At 36.7% G+C, this 23,201-nt stretch overlaps 1 protein-coding gene across 2 annotated transcripts in view; it reads left to right on the forward strand.

Moving 5' to 3' along the window:
• The first annotated feature begins 15,499 nt into the window (after positions 1-15,499).
• Pex5l (peroxisomal biogenesis factor 5 like) overlaps positions 15,500-23,201 on the forward strand; it is a 270,061-nt gene continuing 262,359 nt past the window's right edge. Inside the window, exon 1 of one of the 2 annotated variants that reach the window (XM_004647278.3) lies at positions 15,500-15,830. In XM_004647278.3, coding sequence (XP_004647335.1) covers positions 15,810-15,830 — 21 coding nt within the window. In that variant the 5' untranslated portion in view covers positions 15,500-15,809. The remainder of the gene's footprint in view (positions 15,831-23,201) is intronic. The other variant, XM_004647280.3, reaches the window with a different exon arrangement.

The raw sequence follows: 23,201 nt of genomic DNA on the forward strand, positions 1-23,201 counted from the left end.
CACCAATTACTTAATTATTAAACTCTTAATAAATCATTTGTATGTACATTTGTATACAGTACAAATGGAGACTATACATTAGCAAACACAAATCACACTTTCCTTCTACACTGCCAAAACTGGGTATTGTAATGCAAACAACAAACTAATACATTAGAAAATAAAAATAACATGTGAATTGATCCTGATCAGGAAACCATTACGTGCCTCACAGAAAAGATCTCTGAATGTGTAGACCCTCAAGGGAAGCTGAAGATATAGCAGCAATATGTGTTTAAACTCTTGTCAGGAGCAGGTGCAATAGGCCTGAAGCACACTATACATCCTCCTGCCAGGAGTCAGGCCCTACCTGAGAATTTTTCCCTAGTGTCACTTGCAGAGTTCTCATAACTCTTTTTATTATCATTTTTAGATAAAAATTTAAATAATAAATAGGTAACTTTTAGCAAATGTTATTATAGTGAATATTCTTATATTGAGGTTAGAGAGCAAAAGATTTTTATATTATACATATATATATATATACACACACACATATCCCTTGCATACAGACATGCACAGCTATACATATTTAAATAAAAATCACTTTTTTCATTAATATTTACTAACATATTTTCCATATCATTAATTTCCAAGAGAATATTTTAAATGATGAATAGTGTTCCATTATAAACAAATTAATAAATTACCATCTTGCTACTGTTCGTTAGGTTGTTTCCAATTTTTCGCTATTATAAATAACACTTTATATACAAATCTTAGTGAAAATGTATGATGACTTTAAAATTCTTAGCATACAGATGCAGTCACTGGATATAAACATTGTTGAGGTGCTTGATCTTAACCATCCTCCAGCAAGACTACACTAATGAAAACATCCCCTGCAAAGTAGGATATGCTGTATTTCAAGGCTTTTTCCTAAAATGACCATATTTTAAAATTTGAGGGCTGGCCAGATAGCTCAGCAGACTAAAGTGCCCGCTTATGCAGAGCGCAGCAGCCAGGGTTCAATCCTCCGGGTGCCATGCAAGTCCCATCCCCAGGCACGCTGAGACGGCGATTGAGGCGAGTCATGGTGGCACACACCTGTAATCCCAGTGCTTGAGAGGCTGAAAACAGGAGAGTTTGATCTGTGTAGTGAGATACTGTAGACCCTGCACTAAAAAATACAAAGAAAATTTTTGAACTAAATCAGACACATGGCTTAAATATTGCATGATTTTTCTCATACAAAAAACACAAATTATAAAGATCGATAATAGGAAGGAGGGATATCTTTCTCAGATTGGAAGAGGACTGAGGGATGGAAGAAAAGAGCATGAAAAGGAATATAGCTGTGTTATGTGCACAGGACCAAAATTGTGAATGAGGACCAAAATGTATGATAGAATCTGTGAAACAGGCATAATGTGTTCATTTGGGAAGGGGAACTAGGGTGGGGAGAGGAAGGGAAGGCAGGGAAAAGAAACATGATGAGGAAGAAGGAAAAAGGGGAAACAAAGCTTTTGTGAATAAGGAGGGGAGGAGGGGTTGAAGAGAGGGTAGGGGAATGGGGAAAACAGAAAGGATCAAGTTATACCATGTACAGGTACAATGTCCCTGTGAGTGTGATCATTATGCATACCAAAATGTACCAATAAACTTCATTAACTTTTTAAAACACAGATGTGTTATGTGCACATATCAGCTTCAAACAAGTAATGCAATCATTATATACTACACAATAATAAAAATAAATCCTTTTTCATTTTGGTGATAGTGATGTTCCTATGTTTAATCATTTTTATTACTCTATTTGCTAACTTCTCCACCATAAATATGTATTGACCATCTGTTGTAATTTGTGCCTAGGTGTTCCCCAAAGCCTCATGCAGTCACAGGACAGTTTCTAGAGTTTGTGATTAATTCATGATCCAGTGCTGGGATTAGAGGTGCGCTATTCCTGCCTTGGGGCAGACAATCTCCATCACAATGTAAGGAGGGGAGAGAGGCTAGCTTGCTGCTGCAGCCTCTGCCTCTCCTTTTGCTCTTTGCTGTTTTCCCCACCATGAGCTTCTGCCCTCTGCTATGTGCAGCTCTGCCTTAGAGCCAGCTGAGAGTGCACTGAAACCTCCACTAACTCTAAGTGAAATGAAATCTTTCCTTTCTTAATTCTGGGTGTTGAGTATTTGTATCAGCAACAAGAGAAAAGTAACTAAGGTATCATCTATGCATCTTTATTTTATGAACTTTCTGTTCATTTTTTGTCCTTGTTCCCTGTTGGATTGTTTATCATTTGAAATTTTATTCATTAAAGGTATTTGTGTATTAATTACAATCGCTCACTGTTATTATTCATTAGGGATATTTGTACATTAATCAAAATTTCCTACTTCTGTGACTTAGTGTCTTCTTAAAGCCTGATGGATTCTAAAGCTTGAGCTATATTGCGATTTACCCAACTGACTGGAACCCCTTAGGAGTATGAGGTGTCAGAAAATCCATTCACAGCAGAGAATCGATCAAATTTCTACCCAACTCACCTCAAGAGCTCTTCTTCATACTTTGTGGGAAAGCCACTTCTTCAGCATTAGAATAGACTCCCAGCCTGTGTGTGTCTGCAGGGACCTCCAATAGGCTGCTCGGGTGCTGCTCGTGCACTTCTGCTGGCAAGAATGAGCCCTGGATTCCAGATGTTTTGTGATAGGGCCTTGATCATATTTCTCCTTAACACGTCCAGGCTTCATGCTGTTCATCTGGAAACTGAATTGAACAATCTAGGATCCAGGAGATATCCATCACTTTTCACCTCTATTCAAGTTCCCACTGTGGTTAATGCTGTATATGCCTGGAAAGAATTTTATTATAGAAATTAAAATATTTTAGTGACTTTTAATGCTAAATCTATTTTAAAAAATTGATGAGACACTTAATTGTCTTTTATTTACCAATATTAACATGTTCTTGCATACGGTTTACTCACTGAAAAGTTCATCATTTAGGAAAATACCACATACTATCATTAAAGTTTACTCATTCAAAAAGTAGTTAGTAAGCACTCAGTGTGCTGGTGTTACAGCACAGAACAAATAGTGGCATTTAAAAGCAAATCTCTGCTTGCTAGGAACTCACAGCAACATGGAGGGGGAAGACTTATAAATAAAGAATTATACTCGTACAAGATGACACTGATGAGGAGGACATAAAATCACTGGGGTCACTAATAAGCTTTGCAGAATAGCAAAATCTTCACAGTGCAGATGACACTTAAGCACAGTCCAGACGCATACATCTGAATTCCTTAGCATAGGAAGGAGAAGAAAGGGAGAGAGCCACACTTTGATGTCAAGCACAGAGACATGAAGGCGTGACCCAGTGGTGCACATGTAAGGAACCACAGTCTGTTGAGTAATTATGGATTGTACTTGGGGGTCTGTGGGAAAATAAGCCGACAAAAAAGTGGAAAACTTTACTTGCTCTAAAAAAGGTACATTTTTACCCTCTTGTTGATGGGAAAAAAGTTTACCTTAAATAGGTTTTTTTCATACAGGATCTCGCTATGCAGTTCAGACTGGCCTTGGGCTCACTTTTGTACCCCCAGGTTAGCCTTGAATTCACTGATTCTCCTGCCTCAGCCTCCTGAGTTCTGGGATTACAGGCATGTGCCAACATGCCAGGCTTTAAATACTTATTTTTATTTTTTTCTAAGTTAATTTATTTAATTTTGAAGAGTAAAAACAGAAGCAAAAACAAATAGAAAAAAAAGACAGAAATAGAGTAACATAAAACAACACATATGTTACAGATTTTCAAAACAGGAATAGCAAATTAACAGCGGTTTTATATTACCTATTTTTATTGAAAAAAATCTGTTGTTCAGATTAACATATAGTTATGCAACATTAGACAAATAATTGAATATTAGTGCTTGCTTTCAATAAATTTTAACTTTTTTCCTTGTCTTCTTTAAAATTTATTTTAAAGAGTGTATAATAATTGATAAACATTAGAAATCATACACATTTAGAAGACAAAGATGAGAGATATTCAACCATGGGTTTGTGTTATACATTGTTCTCCTCAATGTAGTTGCTCAGAACATAGATATCAGCATACAGAGTTAGTCAAGGTGAAAATTCTACACATTAACTGTCATTTTCAAAAAACTGATGAAAATTATTAGTATAATCATCTCAGCCATCCTGTATATATACTTGCATGATTTTCCCCCCTTCCTTTGTCCTATCTTTTCTTCTTTCTCTCATCTTTGCTGTTTGATGCATAAGTTCAGTTTCTTTCCATTTTACTATGTCTATTATACCTTTCAGGTTTTACTTATTCTTTCAGGTTCTTACACTAGAGGAGACAATACAATATTTACTCATACGGGTCTGATTGATTTCACTTATGAGTATATCCTCTAGTTGTATCAACTTACCTGTAAAGGCTTTGAGTTTGTCTTTCTTGATAGCTGAGTAATACTCTGTTGTATAAAAATACAACATCTTTTTCATCCATTCCTCAAATGATGGGTATTTTGGTTACTTCCAAGATTTGACTATGACAAATTGTGCTGCTAAGAACATGGGTGAAATATATATCACTATATTATGATGTTTTCAGTTCTTTTGAGAAAGTACCCAGAAGGGCAATAGCTAGATCGAATGGGATTTCCAGTCACTCAAGGAGTCTCCACACTGATTTCCATAGTGCTTGTACCAGTCTACATTCCACCAGCAGTGGAAAAGTGTTCCATTTTCCCCACACCCTCTCCAGCATTTGTTATTAATTGAGTTCTTTAAGATAGCCATTCTTTCCTGGTTGAAATGGTATCTCAGTGTTGTTTTAATTTGTGGAACATTATTTATGTATTTTTGGCACTTATAGTTCTTCTGTATTCATCTCAGATGCCCATTTTTCAATTGGATCTTTAAATTTTGGGGACAGAATTTTTTTAGTTCTTTATATAATTTAGATAAAAGCCCTTTGTCTGAGTGATTGTCTTTTGGTTCTGTTGGTGACTTCTTTTGACATACAGAAATAAGATGAGATCCCAGTTGCTGATTCTTAGGAGTATTTCTCATGCACTTTGGGTTTTATTCATGAGTTGTCTGCCTACTCTTATGTCTTCAAGACTTCCACCTACTTCTCTTCAAGAAGATTTAGTGTTCTGTTTTAAAGTTTAGATCTTTAAACCATTTTGACTTTACATTAGTGCATGGTGATAAACTTGGATCTAGTTTTAGTTTTTGGCATGTGGAGAGCAGTTTTTCCAGCTTCATGTGTTAAAGAGGCTATCTTTCTCCCAGTGAACATGTTTGACCCCTTTTTGAAAGATAACATGGCTGAGTGTGTTTATAGTTGTATTTCTATCTTCTAATCTGTTCTATTGATCCTTGAATCTATTTTTTCCAGTACCATTCTGATTTTATCACAATAGCTTTGGAGTATAATTTCAAGTCAAGTATTGTAATGCCTCCTGCCTTGCCTTTGTTGCCCAGGATTGCCTTGGCTATTCTAGGTCTTTTCTGGCTCCAAATCAATTTTCAGAAAGTTTTCTCTAGATCTGTAAGGTATATTGGTAGTATTTGGATAAGGACTACATTAAATCTGTATAACAATTTTGTGAGTATGGCCATTTTCACAATGTTGGTTTTTCCTATCCAAGAGTAAGGAATGTCTTTCCAATTTGTGAAATCTTCTTCACTCTTTTTTTAGGGGGTTGTAATTTTCATTATATAGTTCTTCTGCTGCCTTTGTTAGATTAATTCCTAAGTATTTCATTTTTTGGATGCTATTGTGAAGAGTATTGTTTCTTTAATTTCTTGCTCAGTGATTTTGTTATCTGTATAGAATAATGCCATTGATTTTTGGGGATTGACTTTGTATCCTGCTATGACACTGAATTTATTGGTTAATTCCAGGAGCTTCTTGGTAGATGTTTTGGGTCTTCCAAATAGATTATCATGTCATCTGTGAATAATGATAGTATAAATTCTTCTTTACCTATTCTTATTTCTTTTATTTCTCTCTCTTCTCTAATTGTGCTAGATAATGATTCCAGAACTATATTGAATGGGAGTGGTGATAGAAAACATCCTTGTTGTTATGGTTTGTGTCTAGTTGTCTTCCCCCAAGCCTCATCATGGAGAAGCTTCTGGAGTTTGTGATTGATTCTTGATCTAATGTGGGATTATGGGTGTGGGTGCCCAGGGGTAGATGCTTGACATTACAGTGCAGGGAGGGGAAAGAGGCTAACTAGCTTCCTGAGCTGCTGCCATTCATTCCATTTTCTCTGCTCTTTGCTGCAACCATGAAAGTTTTCTTTCTTCTATGTGTCACTCTGCCTTGGAAACAGCTGAGTATAGACTGAAACCTTCACTAACTGTGAGCTAAATAAAGCTTTCTTTCCTTAGTTTTGGGGGTCAGGTATTTGTCTCAACAATGAGAAAAAAGTAACTGAGACACTTGTATGGTACCTGATTTCAGAGTCAAAGCTTTCAGTTTTTCTCCATTTATAATTATGTTGATTGTTAGTTTGTCATAGCTATTATCAGGTTGTCTGCATCTTGTACCATGAATAATTACTACAAAAACAACAATGTGCAATATATTAATTATTGTAACTGTCCTACTGACCTGTTTTGAAATTGTTTCATTGCTATTTGCTTCTCCATAAAATTAATTTTTAAAACAAGCATTTTTATATGCAAGATGGATAAGGCAGTGGTCCTAAGAATTTCCATCAGGTTTTTGAAAATAGCAGTTAAAGGGTAGAATTCTCACCCTACTGAAGTTCTATATGCTGATTTTTGCAGGGTATATCACTTTGCATTAGAATTTGTTTTCTTTTATGACTTGAGCACTTTGCTTCATGATCTTCTTGAATTGATAGTTTTTGTGGAAAAATCTGCTGTTATTCTGGTGGGTTTTCCATTCTCTTGTGGCTTTGGTATGTTGTTTTTACACTTAGTTTCAGGGATCTTGATTCTTACATGTTTTGGTGTTGTTTTAATGGAGTTGATATTATTTGAAGTTTTGTATGCTTCAGTTAACTGAATATTAGACTGTTTCCCTAAATTTGGAAAGTTTTATGCTGTTAAGTCTGCCCATATTCTTTTTGTGTTATTTGTGTTGCCTCCTTCTTTCTCACTGATACCTATTAATCATATGTTTTTTATCTTTACATTGTCTTGCTGCTGTTGAATTATTATTTCCTGGTTCCTAGTTGTTTTTAAGAAATCTTTCCTTACCTTTTTACTAGCTACAATGGTGTCTTCAAGGTCTGAAAGTCTATCTTCACTTTCATTCAAATGGTTTTGCCAACTTTTAATGGAGTTTTTAATTTCTTGTATATCTCTTTGAATCTAATTCATGCATTCTATTGCTTTCCTATATTGCTCATTCAATGTTTCCATCATTTTTCTGTTCTCCTCTATTTTTTATCTGTATCTTCTTTAGAATTCTTCTTTAGTAATTCTTTCATTATAGTTATCACTTCTTTTTTTTACCTGTGATAATTATTATACCTGATCAGATTTCCTCTATATCCTTGTGCAGTTGTTTCTTTACTACATTTGCTATTATTTCAGAGATTTCAGGTGTGTGACTTCCAATTTCTTCTATGCTCATGTCTCCTGGGTTTGTTCTGGGTGAGCTCAGGGCCTGAGATTGCATTTTTGCCCTTCTTTCTGTCACTTTCTATTTCAGAGAGAACTCTTTATTTTGATTCCTGTGATACATTTTTGTGAAAGTTTGATAGTAGGTAGCTGTATTGCTACAGTCAAACCTTCTCTGTAAAGACTCTGGTTTTTGAGTAACTCTCCTGTGTCTGAGATTTGTTTTGTATGTGTCCCAAGATTTTGCCTTCTCTATTGATTGACAGTGAGATATTGGTTTCCATTTGGCACTGTCCTCCATACTTCAGTGTAGGACTTTGGTGAGGTTATTACCCAAGAACTTCCCAATATTATTACCAAAGGGAGAACATGGGGTTAAGACAGATATGGTTTTCTATTTGCAGTAGTATGATTAGCAATACCAATAACAGCTAGTGAAATTTAGACTTTCACAAGTTTTGTAACTAATAAGTTTGCATTTTAGACCATAGGAGCAAACAGTATAGCTGTATAACAAAGCAGATGTCCAACTGGAAATTTGTATTTAAATTAGTTCCCCAGAGTTCTGTCTGGGTACCTCCCCTTCATGCACCTGGAGTTTTCCAGGAAGACTGGTTAACCCCAGTTACCTGCTGCCACCTTGTGCCTCAAGGGTGCTCCCATAGGTCTAGGTCTCAGTCTGGGCTCAGCGGGACCTAGCAGTAGTCTCAGCTCACTGAGTCTAGATCTACTGAATTCACACTCAGTTGGCCAGACCCGGCTTGGGCCTGTTTGCTGTGTTTAGCTCCTTCTAGCTGAGCCCCGTCCAAGTAGACCACTGAGCCCTGCAGGGTGCCTGTCCTGTGGCTTCTTCCCAGTGGGCTTGTAAAAGTGGAGTGGGCCCGGTGTGCACCACTCACTGACAATCCCTCAGCTGGCTCACAGTCGACTCACTGAGGTGGAGTGGGGAGCTGTCTGGGCCCTGCTGGCTTCTATTCCCTCAGACCTTTCCCGGTAGCCTAAGTTCTTAAAAGTTTGGGCTGACACCAACAGAAATTCCACACCTGTGCCTATATACTTATTTTTAAAGTAATTAATACTTAGTTTGAATATTGTCTTCATCATTCTAGAAAATAGATTAGAATAAAGAGAGAGAAAATGCTGAATGATTTAGCAAAAGGGTAATGAGTCTAAAGGAAGGTAATATGAACATGTATCATAACACACAGTAGTTAATGATTCATTTTTTATAAAATTAAGAAAAAAAAATCTCTACATGGATACAAAATGCCATTTTTTAATACCAAGATTATTTTTGTAAGACATAATTTTACAAAGAACTTACCTATAAGCATTATCACATGAAATCTTATTTATATCAAAAACACCATAAAGTTTCATTCCCTCCCCCATATAACAGGGAAGCAGCAAGTAAATTGGAATAATATAATAAAAAAATTAGAACCATCTTAAATGAATTTGAAACCATGATTCCCAAAAATTTGTAAGATTACATCACTCCTACAATTGTTTAAATATTGTTCATGTCACCCTCTAACATGAACTCTTGAAATTCAAAACCCCTCTCTGAGTAGCAAAAGCAAGATCATTTTCATTAATATAAGGTAGAGCTCTGATTCTATAACATTTCTAAAATGACTTTTTGTAAACTTACTTATAGCTGGCTTTCCCTAAGTCAAGCTATTCATCTATTGCATTTCTTCCCCTAGGGTAATAATTCATCAAATTTTTTTCAGATATCAGCACTTTGTGGCATGAATTGAATTTTATTATTACTAGAGATTTGAGTTAATTATAATACCAAATTTATTTCCTGAATCATAAACAGAGTTACTTGGTTACTACAAGAAAAGTATTTCTGGAATATCACTCTTAAAATCATAGACTCTAGTGTTTTCATTTGATACAGGAGAAATCAGTAAACAAGAGCTATCAGCATTTTGTTCTGCCTTAACATTATTTTATTCTACATAAGTCAAAAAATTCTATTAATTTTTTATTTAGAAGAAGTATATCTGAAGCATATCTTCAGAGTCAATTATTTCAGAATTATTTGTCAATAGTTTCTTAGTACTTCAAGTACTTCAAAAATACTCATATCCTAAATATTGAGGATGTCGCACATACAGGGACAAGAAAACAAGTTCTTCTCTCCATCTCACTGTACATCATAGGAAGTAACTGAAAAAACTATGAGAGAGGATTTTATATCATAAAGTAAAGTGGTTGAATCAAGAGGACTCTAACTTTATCAGTGAATTAATCTACTATGCGTTTATGATTTTATGACACAACTAGGAAGTGAAGGAGGTGGCTCATGGGAGCACAACCCTGGGGACTCCATTTTTCACTACTCCTCCAGCTCCCCTTCCCTGTCTCCCTTCCCTTTGTCCCTCTATTCCTCCCTCATTTTCCTGGCTGTCATGAGGTAAACAGTTCTCTTCCACCATATCCACCCACCACAATGTTTCTTCTCCACCCAAAAGCCACTAAAGGTTTTTATTTAAAAAAAAACTAGGTAGATATGAGTATTTGAACATAGAAGACATGATTCATGTTTGTTCTGATGAAATTAATCTGGCTCAATATGTACGGTACGTTGGAGGAGAAGATGTGAAGTGACAGAACTAGTTTTGAGATTATAGCAGGTTTACAGAGCCTGTGTCATGACAGCAGCTTAGTGCTGGGCAGAAAAAACACAAAATCCAGAAACAATTTTGTTTGCAAGTTTTTTTCTCACCAGGACTATGAAGCTCTAGAAAGTGTTGTATGCTTAACATTAAAAGTAATATTGGATGGCTGAAGGAACACAGTCATAAAGAATGAACAAATGCTAATTATTGTAGTAAAATTTCTTAAAATGGGTTAATAAGAGGCCCAACTCTGAAGCATTCAGCTAGTTTCTCCACTTAGAGAAATGTTACTTCCACCTCTTAGTGACCAGGATCTGTGGACTTTTCTTGATTCATTCTGCAGCTGGGGGTCTGTGGAGTGAGCTTCCCAAATTCTTTCCAGCTTGGATTCTCTGAACAGCAGCTAGATACATTCAGTGTACCAAAGATCCAGAAAGGGAAAGTGGGCAAACTTTTTAAAAATGTTACTCCCGCTGATTGAACAAGAAAAAGCAATTTGTCATTTTAATTTAGGTCTGCAGTTATTTTGACTTTTGTTCTCTCCTACAATATCTTCAGCAGCAGGGTTTGAATTGCACAGATTATAAAAGAATGGTTGAATCACCCCGGGACTATTATCTCTGATTTTTTAAGTCCACAAGTACACTATTTTCATCATTATTACTCAGCTTTTTCAAAGGCTTAATAAATACTGAATTTTTAATAGTCACTTATATAAGAGGATTCACTTGTTAATAAGCAAAATTTAATTTGGTCAATACAAAATAGATTCTACTGTTTCTTCACAATTCTTTAATTTTATTATGGTAATTAAAATTACAGTGACATTAGCACATTTCTTGCTGCAAGAAAGCTGAGTATGCTATGATTTTATGGCAAGTCTTCTGGCTGGTCAAAACATAACAAGATTATTTTATAAATGTGAAAGGAGATGCAATATACTTTTCTTTTGATACTGGTGCTGCTTACATGCACCACTGCAGGAGATAAGAGTCCACTTTGCCACATGCTTACATGAATAAATTAACCATCTGAAAAAAAAACCCATCTGGGCCATATTACTGCTCAGATCCCATGATGCATACATGACACCTGAGGATTTTGTTCAAGTGCAATTTCCAAGTCAGTAGATCAAGAATGTAACCCCAGCCTACACACCTAAGATGCTTCTAGAAGACACTGATGCTGCTGGTCCACAGACCACACTTTAAGGAACAAGAATCTTTTCATTTAATTATAAAATTATGAATACTATCTGGACCTGGGACCTGGTATTAAATCTTGTCCATTCTAGATTGAACAAAGCAACAATGTAAAAATAAAGAGCTGTGGGTTGTCTTCATTTTCTTCAGAAACAATATATGCTGTAATGAATCGTTTCATATTTGGCTTTCCTATAATGGCCCCGTCAGAGATAAGATGGACTGATGCCCATGATGACATTAATGTCAGTGAAGGTACACTTGGGCGTAAGCATGGCTAAAAGATTGTTCAAGCTTCCTTGCACGGTGTGTGTAGAGACTTTCTTGTGGTAGATGTAATTGTTGGATTTTGGTACATATTACAAACTTATCAAAGTTTTTTTTACATGATTTTAACCATTTCTTTGAAAGTGAGAAAATCCTCTAAAAGGTAATCAAGTATTTGGTGGTTTTTTTTTTTTCAGCTTCATTCAAATTTTCTTGGCATCAAAGCAGATATGTGACTATTGTTATTTTTCTCCATTCCACAACAGCCACGTATTTTTTCCTAGTTAGTGTCCAGTTAGCTTACCTTCTGTCTACACGCCATGATTTCTTAGTGGAGGAAAAAGATTATATATATGGAGTTTTTTTGGGGGGTTACTGCAGTCACAGGGTAAAGATAGTCATGGGTGTTTATTCCCTTTCAAGATCTTTTTAAAATACTTTCAACAAGGATTTCTACACATATTTATCATGATTAAGCTTTTTGGTTCTATGTATTGCTAAAATTCTTGATGCTTATCAAAACACAACTCACATCTTGCAGCTTTCCATGGGTATATCTACTTGAAAAGTTTTGTTTTATGTCAAAACACCAAATTACTTGGCTTGATAAGCTAAATTTAGATGAATATTTTTAGCTTAGTCAAATGAGATGTGTAAATTGTTCGATTGTTGGATAAAGACGTAGTATCTCAGAATCCTAGCCATTCCACGGATAATCATCAGCCTAGGGACTGTGTCTGCAAAGGTCATATTCCATAGGCTTAGAAGGCTACATTTATACTACAGACAGGACTGAAGCTCAAAACTGAGGGGAAAATATTTAACTATAAAAGATTATAAGTGAACCCTTAAACAGAAGAAATAGTTGAATCTTTGAGCAGTTTGCTCATTTTTGGTTTATTTGGATGAAAGAAAACTGGATGAATTTATCTTTCTAACAGGGTAAAATGTCCTCAGGAAGCTGGCTATCACTTCCATAACACTGAGCTTAGCGCTTTCGCAACTATGCTCTTACTACATATGAATAAATGAATAAAGAATGGCACCTTGAGACCATAATGTTAAGTGAATAAATCAGATACACAAAGTTAAACATTGCATGGCCTGTCTTATAAGAGAAATCCAAAGTCTAAATAATCTAAAGAGTAAAAGGTAACAGGAGATAGGGAGAAAGATCTTTTGCAAATGAGAAGGGAACCAAGAGATGGAGGGAGGGGAGAAAAGGGAAATGAATGAAATAAGATGTGCTACATGCATGCAGCAGTTCCCCACGATGGATGTAATAATTATGCATTGCAAGCATGTACTGATAAAAATTAAAATAATTAAAAAGTAAATGAAATAATAAAGCAACTAACTGGGAGTCTATTAGACTCAGGCAGTTTTAGCATCCTGTATCCCTACCTAAGAAAGGCAAAAGTCACCATGTACAATCCTTTTCCAGAAAACTGAAGCTTAAGTTTCACAAATGAACCTGAAATTCTGGCCTTCTCATTGAATTGATTCAAAGAAAGCTACTGTCCTACTTTAGCTAATCAGATAATTTATTTGTTAGTTCTATATTTGCCCTATACAAGCTTTCCTTCCCACTACTTCCCAAAGAGGTTCCCAATGCTTGATTTCTGAAGAGCAGCTTCCTCAAATAAACTCCTCAAAATTTTAATGTACTTTAGTTTATCTTTTGAATAAATGAATGAATGTGGACAGGAATGCTTTCACAAATACTGTCTTCCATTCCTGAGCAAAAACAAATGAGTTACTTGGGTTTTACAGGAAGAGGCACTATTTGAGCTCCAAATGGATAATTATCATGCCTCTTCAAATGCTTTTGTGGTCATTGGCTCCTTCTTCTACCATTAAACACTAATAATATATAATGAACCGTTAGCCCAGGTTCCTATCACAGATTTCTAGCACTTTCAAATTACATCTTGAAAAATTCTGCAGTGTTTTTAGATCAACATGCTTGAACTTTCCACAACAAAACAAAATGAAAAAAACATTTTTAAAATATATAGTGTTTGAGGTCTCAGGGAATCATTACTCATCTTTCATGGACTGGAAAAAGAGTGTTTACATAGACGTACAATCCTGTGCCTGCATTCAGTCCTCAGCAACTCATGCATGAGACTGGGTGACTCTTGTCTGTCTTGCTTCAAAGGTGGGGAAACGGAGCGCCTCTCCAACCTCAATAGAGGTAGCAAGGTAGAAGGAGCATCTCCATCTTAAGACTGCTGTACATCTGTTCTTGCAATGAAGGACAATAAGAGAAGAATTGGATGGTGTTTTACAGTTTCTGATGTTTATGAACAATTTTCATGATGAAGCAGTGAGTTTCTTATACAGTGTTTGGACATGAAAAAAAATAAAGTCCAATGAAATAAAGAAAAACTGTTCAATCCTAACTGCTTTCAGAAACTAATAGATAAACTACATCTTCTACCCATGACTCTTGATCTTTCTGCTTTTCTTTGGTTGCCTATTTGGTTGTTTCAGGGCCTCAGATGCTTTGAATTAGATTAATCATCTCTGCTTCATTTCACATTTTCTTCACTAGCCCATGCATGGCTGTGTTTTTATTTAGTGGTGAAGTTATTTTTAAATGAATAATAAGTATCAAATGATTCACCCACCACTATAAAAGCTAAAATGTTGACACTGTTCCTATTCAGTGCTTCCCCACCACTTTCATCTTCTTTTTATTCAGTTTATGTCCACTGTTCCATTGCTTTCCTTTTCTTAGGATTACATCAGTGTGAACATTTATATTGCTAGGAGTTTATAATCTCACATTTTAGGCTGTATTAAAACTACGTCATGTCATAGATAATATTTGAGGGATTATTCCATCTTGTAGGTGATTTGGGAGGTGATTTTTGTGATTGCTGGTCTTTAAATCATGGTAGTGATAATACACCAGCTTCTGTGTCTCTATATGAACATTTATGCTCCTAATGTACAGACTACATCTTAACTCGCTAGTCTTTTCAATTTAAGATGCAATTAAATGCATTCCACCTACATGAGTCAAGTGTCTACTCATTCAACAAGTATTTATTCGGTGCCTACAAGGGCCAGAGATGCTCCACAAGGCCACAAGACTTCAGTGCTGAAACACGTTCAACAGTCCCACCCATTCCCAAAGTTCATGATCTGATGGACGTAATTGTATAGGAGGGACAGACAATACTTTTTAAAAATAAGGAAAATATACAGAATTTGGGATAATTGTGTGTGCCAGGGAGAAAAAGCATGGAAGAACTTTGGGGGCTGGGGTTTGCATTATAAATAGAACCTTCGGTGAGGAACTGGGTGGAATGACCAGGGCGCTATGAAGGTAACTTGCAAGAGCTGACAGAACCGAAGAAAACTCTTGAACATCCCCAAGCTTAACCTATTGTGTCTGCAGGGTGCCTCCCCGCACCCCTCTCCCCGCGCCCACCACAGAAGCAATGCATTTCTTCCCACTTTTCTTCCAGAAGGCCATCCTCTCCGTGGACTCGCGCTCGAAGCCCACTCCACGTTTCACCAGGCGTTTCACATCAGCACGACCAACGCCCGCAGGTACTTTGCCCGGCGCGGTGCGCGCGCATCCCCAGCTCGCGCAGGAGAGCGCGCTCCGCCCGGGGCCGCCTTCGGGCCGCTCCCGGACCCATCGGGAACGCGCGCGCGTACCCGGGCCCGCGGCCTCTAGACAGGGACCGCGGCGGCTAGTGTGGGCGCTCACGTCAGGGCTGGGAGGAAGAGGGGGTTCGCGGTGAGGAGCGTAAGAGAGACATGAGGCAGCCTGGCAGGGAGCGAGAAAGAGTTCGGTGGAGAAGGAGTGAGTTTTAGAAACGCCCGGAGAGCAGGACCTGTGCCTGCAGGAGAGCGTGGCCGAGCCGGCTCCTCGCTCCCGGCGCGCTCCGCTCCGCTTTCAGCACCCGCGCGGAGAACAGTTCCCGGTCGCTCGCCGCGGCGCTGCGCAGGGGCCGCCCGTTACCTGCAGCCCAGCGGGCTCGGCGCGCCCTCCGGAACCCAGCGCACGCCGCCCTCTCCCTCTACGCTGTGCATTAAACCGGGAGAAAGCATCCGGCGGCCTCAGGGAGCCCTAAAGAAGCCGAAGCAGAATGTACCAGGGACACATGCAGGTAAGGTATTTCCATGGAGCTAGGAAGATATCGTGGGACTCATGTAAGACCGAGGTGGTTCACCAAGTTACTGTGGTCAAGTGCCACCTACATACAACTCAACAAGTGAAGTGGCACAACACGACCATGACATTTCTGACCGGGGCTGTCTGCAAAACTAGACGGGTTTCTGACGGTGGGACAGGAGAAAAAGACCTGGGAACTTCGTCTGGGGAAGTTTGTTTTCTTTGTCTTCCCTGAGCCTGTTTCTTTAAACGGGATCAAGGAATCCAAAGCGAGGAAACCCTGGAGATGACCGTGTTTCCGTTGTAATCCTATTGATGCATCTCGGCATGTATGTCAACTGAAGGGCAAACAATAATAGGCAAGACAAAGCTTTTCTTTTTCCCAAATGCAAAATTTTCTTGACACTTAGGACGCTTTGCCACTTTCGCATTAATTTTTCGAAGGTGATTTTTGCAAAAATGGTTCGTGCTGTGTTTTCCTCTCTTCCAATGATGAGATATTGTCACCTATACCAATAGTCACAGGATGACTTGGAAGGATGAATTGCAAACCTATGTCCAAGAGGCTCCAATGTTTTTCAGGGAAGGTGCTTCTCCTGCTCTTTATTAATGCTCATATGAGCTGAACTACCACTTCTTTCAAATGCAAACTACTCTCCTGTGCAAGACTACTTTAACCTTGACTTCAGTTGGTTCTTCCTTATTAAGGCACATGTTTGCTTTGAAAGAAAATGAAATACTAGCTCAGCTTTCTAAAGTATGAACTGAGCACCTTTTGTTATTCCTAAATGCTGTAGTCATCAGGTTTGATATTTGGGCTTCCTTCCCACTCCAAGGATGGCTAAATACAAGCGTATGCACTGTTTTCATCCTGGTGTGTACTTGTGAATATTCAGTGTTACTTCCGCATCTTTGGGAGGATTAGAAGTAAATAAATATGTGGTTGCATTTGTGACTTAATGTTACTCGATGTTCAATTTCCAGGTCTTGGAGAAAGTCTTTTGAACTATAATTTACTTTTATATGCAGCACAGTCTTGTGGCACATTATAAATTTTATAAGAATTATGAATCAGCAGTACCAGAATTCCAAAAGTATTCCCTGTTACTGACAGCACTTTGTCTTGAAAAAATTTCAGTGGAATTATTCACATTTTGATTGATTATAACTAGTGAATCAAGAATATTTTAAAATATGCAATAACTATTAACTTCATGTTTCTTAAAAATATTATATTAATTGGAAAGTTTAGGATCAAAGAAGCTGTTAAAAAACTACTCATAAAAAGGCTTATTACTTTACTCTTCACCTAAGTCTAATACTTAAAATTTTGTTTATTACCTATTTATTCCTAAACAGTTTCTTCCCAATAAGAAAGAAGAAAAGTTTTAATAGACAGAATCAATTTTGATTCATTTCCATAAAATTCATAACTGGCTTCTTCTTGCAATTAGCAAAAACTTTCTACAATATTTTTTGTTTGAAAAATATGTTGCTGTGAATGGAGAATTCATGCAACAATCTGATAAATTCATGCATCCCAAAACAATTTTAACTTAATTTTCTGACTACTTTAAGAAAAGATGTTGTTGAAACTTGAATTGTCTGAAAGTTTAATTTCACTTTGAAAGAATAAATAAAATATAAGACTGCATATGCTCCCAGCTTAGTATTTTTTCTTCTGCACTGCTGTGACAATAAATATGATGGTTTGCAATAAAACTCACTAATCTTTTCTGCCAAGCCTAATTTGAAAATGTTACCAAATAAAGATTTTAGTCAATGTGTTTTCCAAAGTTTCAGAACACAATAGCCTTTCCCTATTTACAATATTAAATTAATGGGTTATTACTGTTAAACATAAAACTACAAGGATCTCCTAGGTGCTTTTAGTAGATTTTAATTATATGATCTAAGTAATCTTCCTCCCCCTAAAAACACTTAATATAGCCTGATTTATGTTACACTTCTTTATTTACATTTTTAAACTACAAAACTTTTCCTCAAAGATTATTCTTTACCATATAGCAAAATCTCCATTGTCTTGTTATATTTAGATTAGAAAAAAAGGGTCTCTTGTTAAAGATAGCACCTTCTTGTGTGTGCCTGTCTAAGAAGAAACAGTCCAAACTACAAAATGTTTGACATTAAAATCTGGACACATATTTAATAAAGTGGACCAAGAATGAACAGATTTACTAACATTTCTTCATTTTTGGACTTATTTGAAACGCTAGTGTTGGTTGGTATCAACCTTAAAATAGGAGTGAAACAAAACGTTTGCAATCATTTGCTAGGCCTTTTCATTGTTTTCTGTATGCAAGACATTTTTAAAATAATGTACTTTGCAAATAAGCATTCTGGAATAGAGGAGTATTCACATGAAGCCTTAAAAATAGTCCAACTTAAAACTCCTGTGGTGCCTTTGTTTTTGCAACTTGATGACTTTACAAATAACACCTATGAATTCTGACACATAGAAATAATTTATTTGTTTATCATATAACCTGAATTCACACCACAAACTTTTACAAGCATGCATTTGATTGTTCTGATCATTCTTTAGAACATGATAGTAGATATCTATTACAGGTAGAATGGTAGCATGTATTTCTTGGCATAAGAGTGAATGCCACAAGCATATTTTTTAGGCCCAGGCTCCTGGTGTTGCGTTGTTTTCCAGTTGCCTTTCCAGTTATTTCCAGAGGGAATTAATCACCTAAGCAACTAAAGGAAAGGTAGCTTCTTTAGTGACTTCTCTATATTTACTTTTTTCCTTTTAATGAAGAGGTTGATGATGATTAAATATACTTTAATATTAACTCTGACAAACTTTTCTATTACTGAGCTGGCACATGGTCTTCATCCCACTGATACCTTGGTGTGCTCAGTGCTGACTTATTTGTATATGCGTGTGTAAATTCACATTGTCAATTAAAGAAAACTTATCACCTACTTTTGAACATTTCCTTAACCAAACTTTCCTTCTTGGAGTAAAATAAATATACAGCAATATAATTTCAATTTTCAACTAAGGATTTTAATTGTTAATGAAGAACCTATAGTACTTTCTTTTTGTTATATAAAATTATTTCAGAAGTCAATCAAACAAAAAAGTCTCTTCATAATTTTAACTGATCTTTATCATTGGTATCCAAAACAGGCTTTTTTCTTTTACTTAGTCAAACCATCTTAAGGATCATCTTACTCTCTTTGACTATGTGAGACAAACCAAAGAAAATTTGGATTATGAAAGTCATAAAATTTTTAACAACTCTAAAAGTAGTCAGTTTATTTCTTGTCTCAAAAGGAGTTTACGTTTGTTTATACAGTATTTATAACTTCAAGCTTTACTTAAAGTCATGAAGGAGAACAGATTAGATAATATAAATCATTTTAATATGTTAGATCTGGCCCCTGGAATCATTTGGATCCATTCAGACATGCATGCAAGAAATCTAATGTTGTTTTCAACCTCCTTACTAGCAGCTTGCCAAAATGGAAACCCTCAGCAAAACTAGAGTTGGTGTTATTTATATTGGGTATTTCCACCTCTAGCAGATGTAACCCTTGCATGCCACTCTTTTATATCCTGTGCTATTTCCTTATTATTTTCTAACAAGCATATAGCTGATATCAATACAACACACACACACACACACACACACACACACACACACACACCTCAATGGCATTTGCATTTTTAAAGAGAATCTTTGAGATTAGTTTGCAGTAGGAACAAGATGTGATTTTTTAGGGGAATGAGCAAAGCTGGAGTTGTGGTATTTGTGTCAGGGATAGCTGCTTCCTTTCCTCTGCCCCTGAATCAAATGACATCTGAACTTCCCCTCACAAGTCTTCCCACCAGTGAAGATGAGCATTTGTACAATAAATTTGTTATCTGCAAAATTAACTAGTACTCTGTGGAAGGAAATATACCTACAGTTAAATTGATGCTCTAAATTATAACAACAGAGCAATATGAGACAAAAATGGTACAGAATTTCAAAACAAGAATAGAAGATTAACAATCCTATTGCTTATTATCAAATTCATTTCTCGGATTACAGATATTATCATACACTGTTCCTGTCTTTGTTCTTGTTATTTATTTTTGTTTTCCCTCCTTAAAATAAAATTGTAACAGCAGCTCTAGTAAGACTCTGAAGTGCTTTTGTATATATTCATAAGCAAATCGTATTTGAGTGTACATTGAACTTTTAACATTTAAAAAGCATAATAGTTACATTGTAGTGTCACACAATGTTTGATTAATCTGAAAATATCATTCCCTAGTAATATTGGCCAACAACTTATATACTTATTCTAAGAAATACTTAGATGGGCATTAGATAACTAATGCCTATTTATAGAATTTATTTATGGTTTATAAACATTCTCTCTAAAGAAATGTGACAAAGTAAAACCCCAGCATATGAATGTTTTCACCATAAAACACTTTTCAAAATAAAGAATAAGAAAAGGTTAAACAGAATTTGTTAATTTTAAAATCCTCAATCTTCAGTATCGCCACTGCCAACCTTGAAAACATTAAAATGTGATGCACCATGTAGTCAAAACATCTGGCAGGCTGAATTTTTTGTGTTTCACTTTTTATTGCAATCACATGTTTGCAACACTGGCATAAACTAGATCCATTTAAAGGTTTTATATTTTAAAAATAACTTCTTAATATGTTTATAGAGTGACAAATGTGCATTTCCTGCACAAAAATGATAGTAAACCCCAGCTTCATGTTTCCTGAATATCTGAGACATCAAATACATGATATAATTACAAATTCCCTAATAGAGGATGTGGGTTGCCAAGTTGCCTTAATATCTACTAGCTTTTTTTATAATTCAGGATTCATAAAAAACAAGAGCATCTTGAACTACAGCATAGAACCATGAGTTAGTGGCCAGAGTGCTAGGAAGGTTACAGGGCTTTCAATGACACTTCTCTGCTCCACCTCATCTGCTTCTACCCCACCTCACTTCAGCCCTAGCTTTTATAGGGATACCAAATGCAAGATTTCTTTCCCCAGTCTGCAAAGAAAGATTACTACACATTCTATGTGCTGTATACTATTAGCATATTGAACATCATATAAACAAGAAGATAACTAATGCCTATTGATTAAATATCAAAAAAATTTCTAGCTGTTCAGACCTCAAGGTACAAGAACACACTACCACTATTGCCTGACATTGTCATTATTTTTTTAATCGTTTATTATATATGTGGTACAGAGTTTTGCTACACAACTAGGACCCATAGTGATCCTCCTGTCTCAGTCTCCCCAGCCCTGGGATTACAGGTGTGTGCCACCATGCCTGGTTTTTGTGGCCAGCACAGCACACTTGGGGTTCCAGGCCAGCATGGCATACGGTACTGGGGATCAAACCCTGGTCCTTGCACTTGCCAGGCAGGACCTTAGACTGCTGAGCTATCTAGAATGACATTGTCATTCTTGCCTGATTCTTACTAGGAATCAAAGAACTACTTCCACTTAGATTTCTTTAAATAACTAATACCATACTCCATACAGACTTCTCTAAATGAATCATTATAATGGATTTTTTTTACATAATTGCTGTTAGAAACTGCACAGATGTAAAGTAATGAGTTCATTTAGAGAGGAAAAGGGTTTATTCACCATTTCATTCCAGAGCAACACCAGCTGTGCACTGGGGTAAGCCTAGTAGGATGGTTTAAATGGCATGTGTGTACTCAACTCCCCCAAGTGCTAGCTTATGTGCAGAGACCTCTGGAAAGCCAGACAGGCCCTGCAAGTGAGACTTGATGTGGTAACATTTTCCCCCAAAAGAATGGCATATGGTGATCTATGAATCATGGATATTTCGAGAAAAGATTGGTGCTGTGTTAATGCCAGAAATCTACCTGTGGAGTCAGAAAATTCCCACTCCCAAACACACTCTTAAAAATCATGCGGCTCTTAATGCAACTGATAAGGGAGAAGAATTCATGACCATGTCATATGCATAATGATTAAAGTACCTGAGGGTGTTTGGCATGGAAAATAAATACTGGGGGAGGCTATGATGTCTGTGTAAGGATATTTAAGCAGTGTTATTTAGAAAAGGGAAGAATTGTTTGGTCCTGGCACCATGTAAGAATAGGTAGAGTTTCCTAGAGGCAATGATAATAAGAGAACAGTACATGCAGCACAGTTTGGCAAGGTGCCTACTTGCACATGAGAGAGGCCTAGGTGAAGGGAGAGTGGGTGCCTGAACAGAGCAGTGTTCTGGGCACATACCATCCCCTCTGCCAAGACCACTGTGTTTCGTGATACAAATCCAAAGAAAAGAAGATACATAGTGGGTATATAAGAATTTGTATGTGCATGTCCAAAATATGTGTAGCAATCTGATCTTAAAAAGGCAAAATGTAGTATAATGACCTAAGATAAGCAAAAACCAACACTTCCTTGAGAACTGTTTTCTGGTCACCCGACAGTACACAGTGGTCATCAAACAGGACCCTGGTGACTAGCATCCAGCATCATGAACAGATAAGTTAGCTATCGTAAAATGCAGACTCCTGAAGGAAATAAATAAGAGGAACAATTAACACACCATGAAAAAATGAATCTGCAAGAGCTGCAAAACCATCTTTTCACCTTATTTCACACGGGTGTTAGCTGTGACATGCGTGTCAGACCTGAACAATAACCTTTAGCCCTGTAGCAGTGGAACATTTGATTCAGCAAGTAATTACATGCATGCATACAAAGCCCTTGAGAGCTCGATGGGCATATAGACTTTCATATTCCCTCCAGGTCTACTAAATCAGAAACTGAATTTTTTTAAGGTGCTCAGTGATTTAAATGTGGACTAACTTTAGAGAGGCACTGGTCTGAAAAATCTCTACCTAGAGAACAGGGGCCTGGTCAACTGAGATGACCCTCTAGCAAAAAAAATGCTTGATTATTGATAAGCTTTTTGATGTCAGAGATATGCTGAGGTCTGTGGAAGAGGAGTCATAAAAGCAGCTATCCCAATTTTATGTAAATAAAATATGTTGACATATTGACACCATGTTCATTACCTTGACAAAATCATAGTCACCCTACTAGTGGTAGTTTTTCTTTCTGGGGAAATGCACGATAAATCTATCAAGTATCATCCAAAGAAAATAAATCCTCAAATATTTAGAGAACTATTATGCTTTCACCCCTTTAAATCTTTTCTTCTCCAAGATAACAATCAAGTTCACTTAGGTGTTCCTCAAAATGACATTTCTGATGTTTTAACGGCTCCATGAAAGTATGACTGCCCCAAAAAAGACATACTGCTCAAGACCTGACCAGAACCAAGCACTGTGAGACTGATTCTTTCTGGCA

The sequence above is a fragment of the Octodon degus genome, unplaced genomic scaffold (assembly GCF_000260255.1).
Source record: "Octodon degus isolate 3935 unplaced genomic scaffold, OctDeg1.0 scaffold00298, whole genome shotgun sequence".
In the NCBI taxonomy this organism is placed as follows: domain Eukaryota; kingdom Metazoa; phylum Chordata; class Mammalia; order Rodentia; family Octodontidae; genus Octodon; species Octodon degus.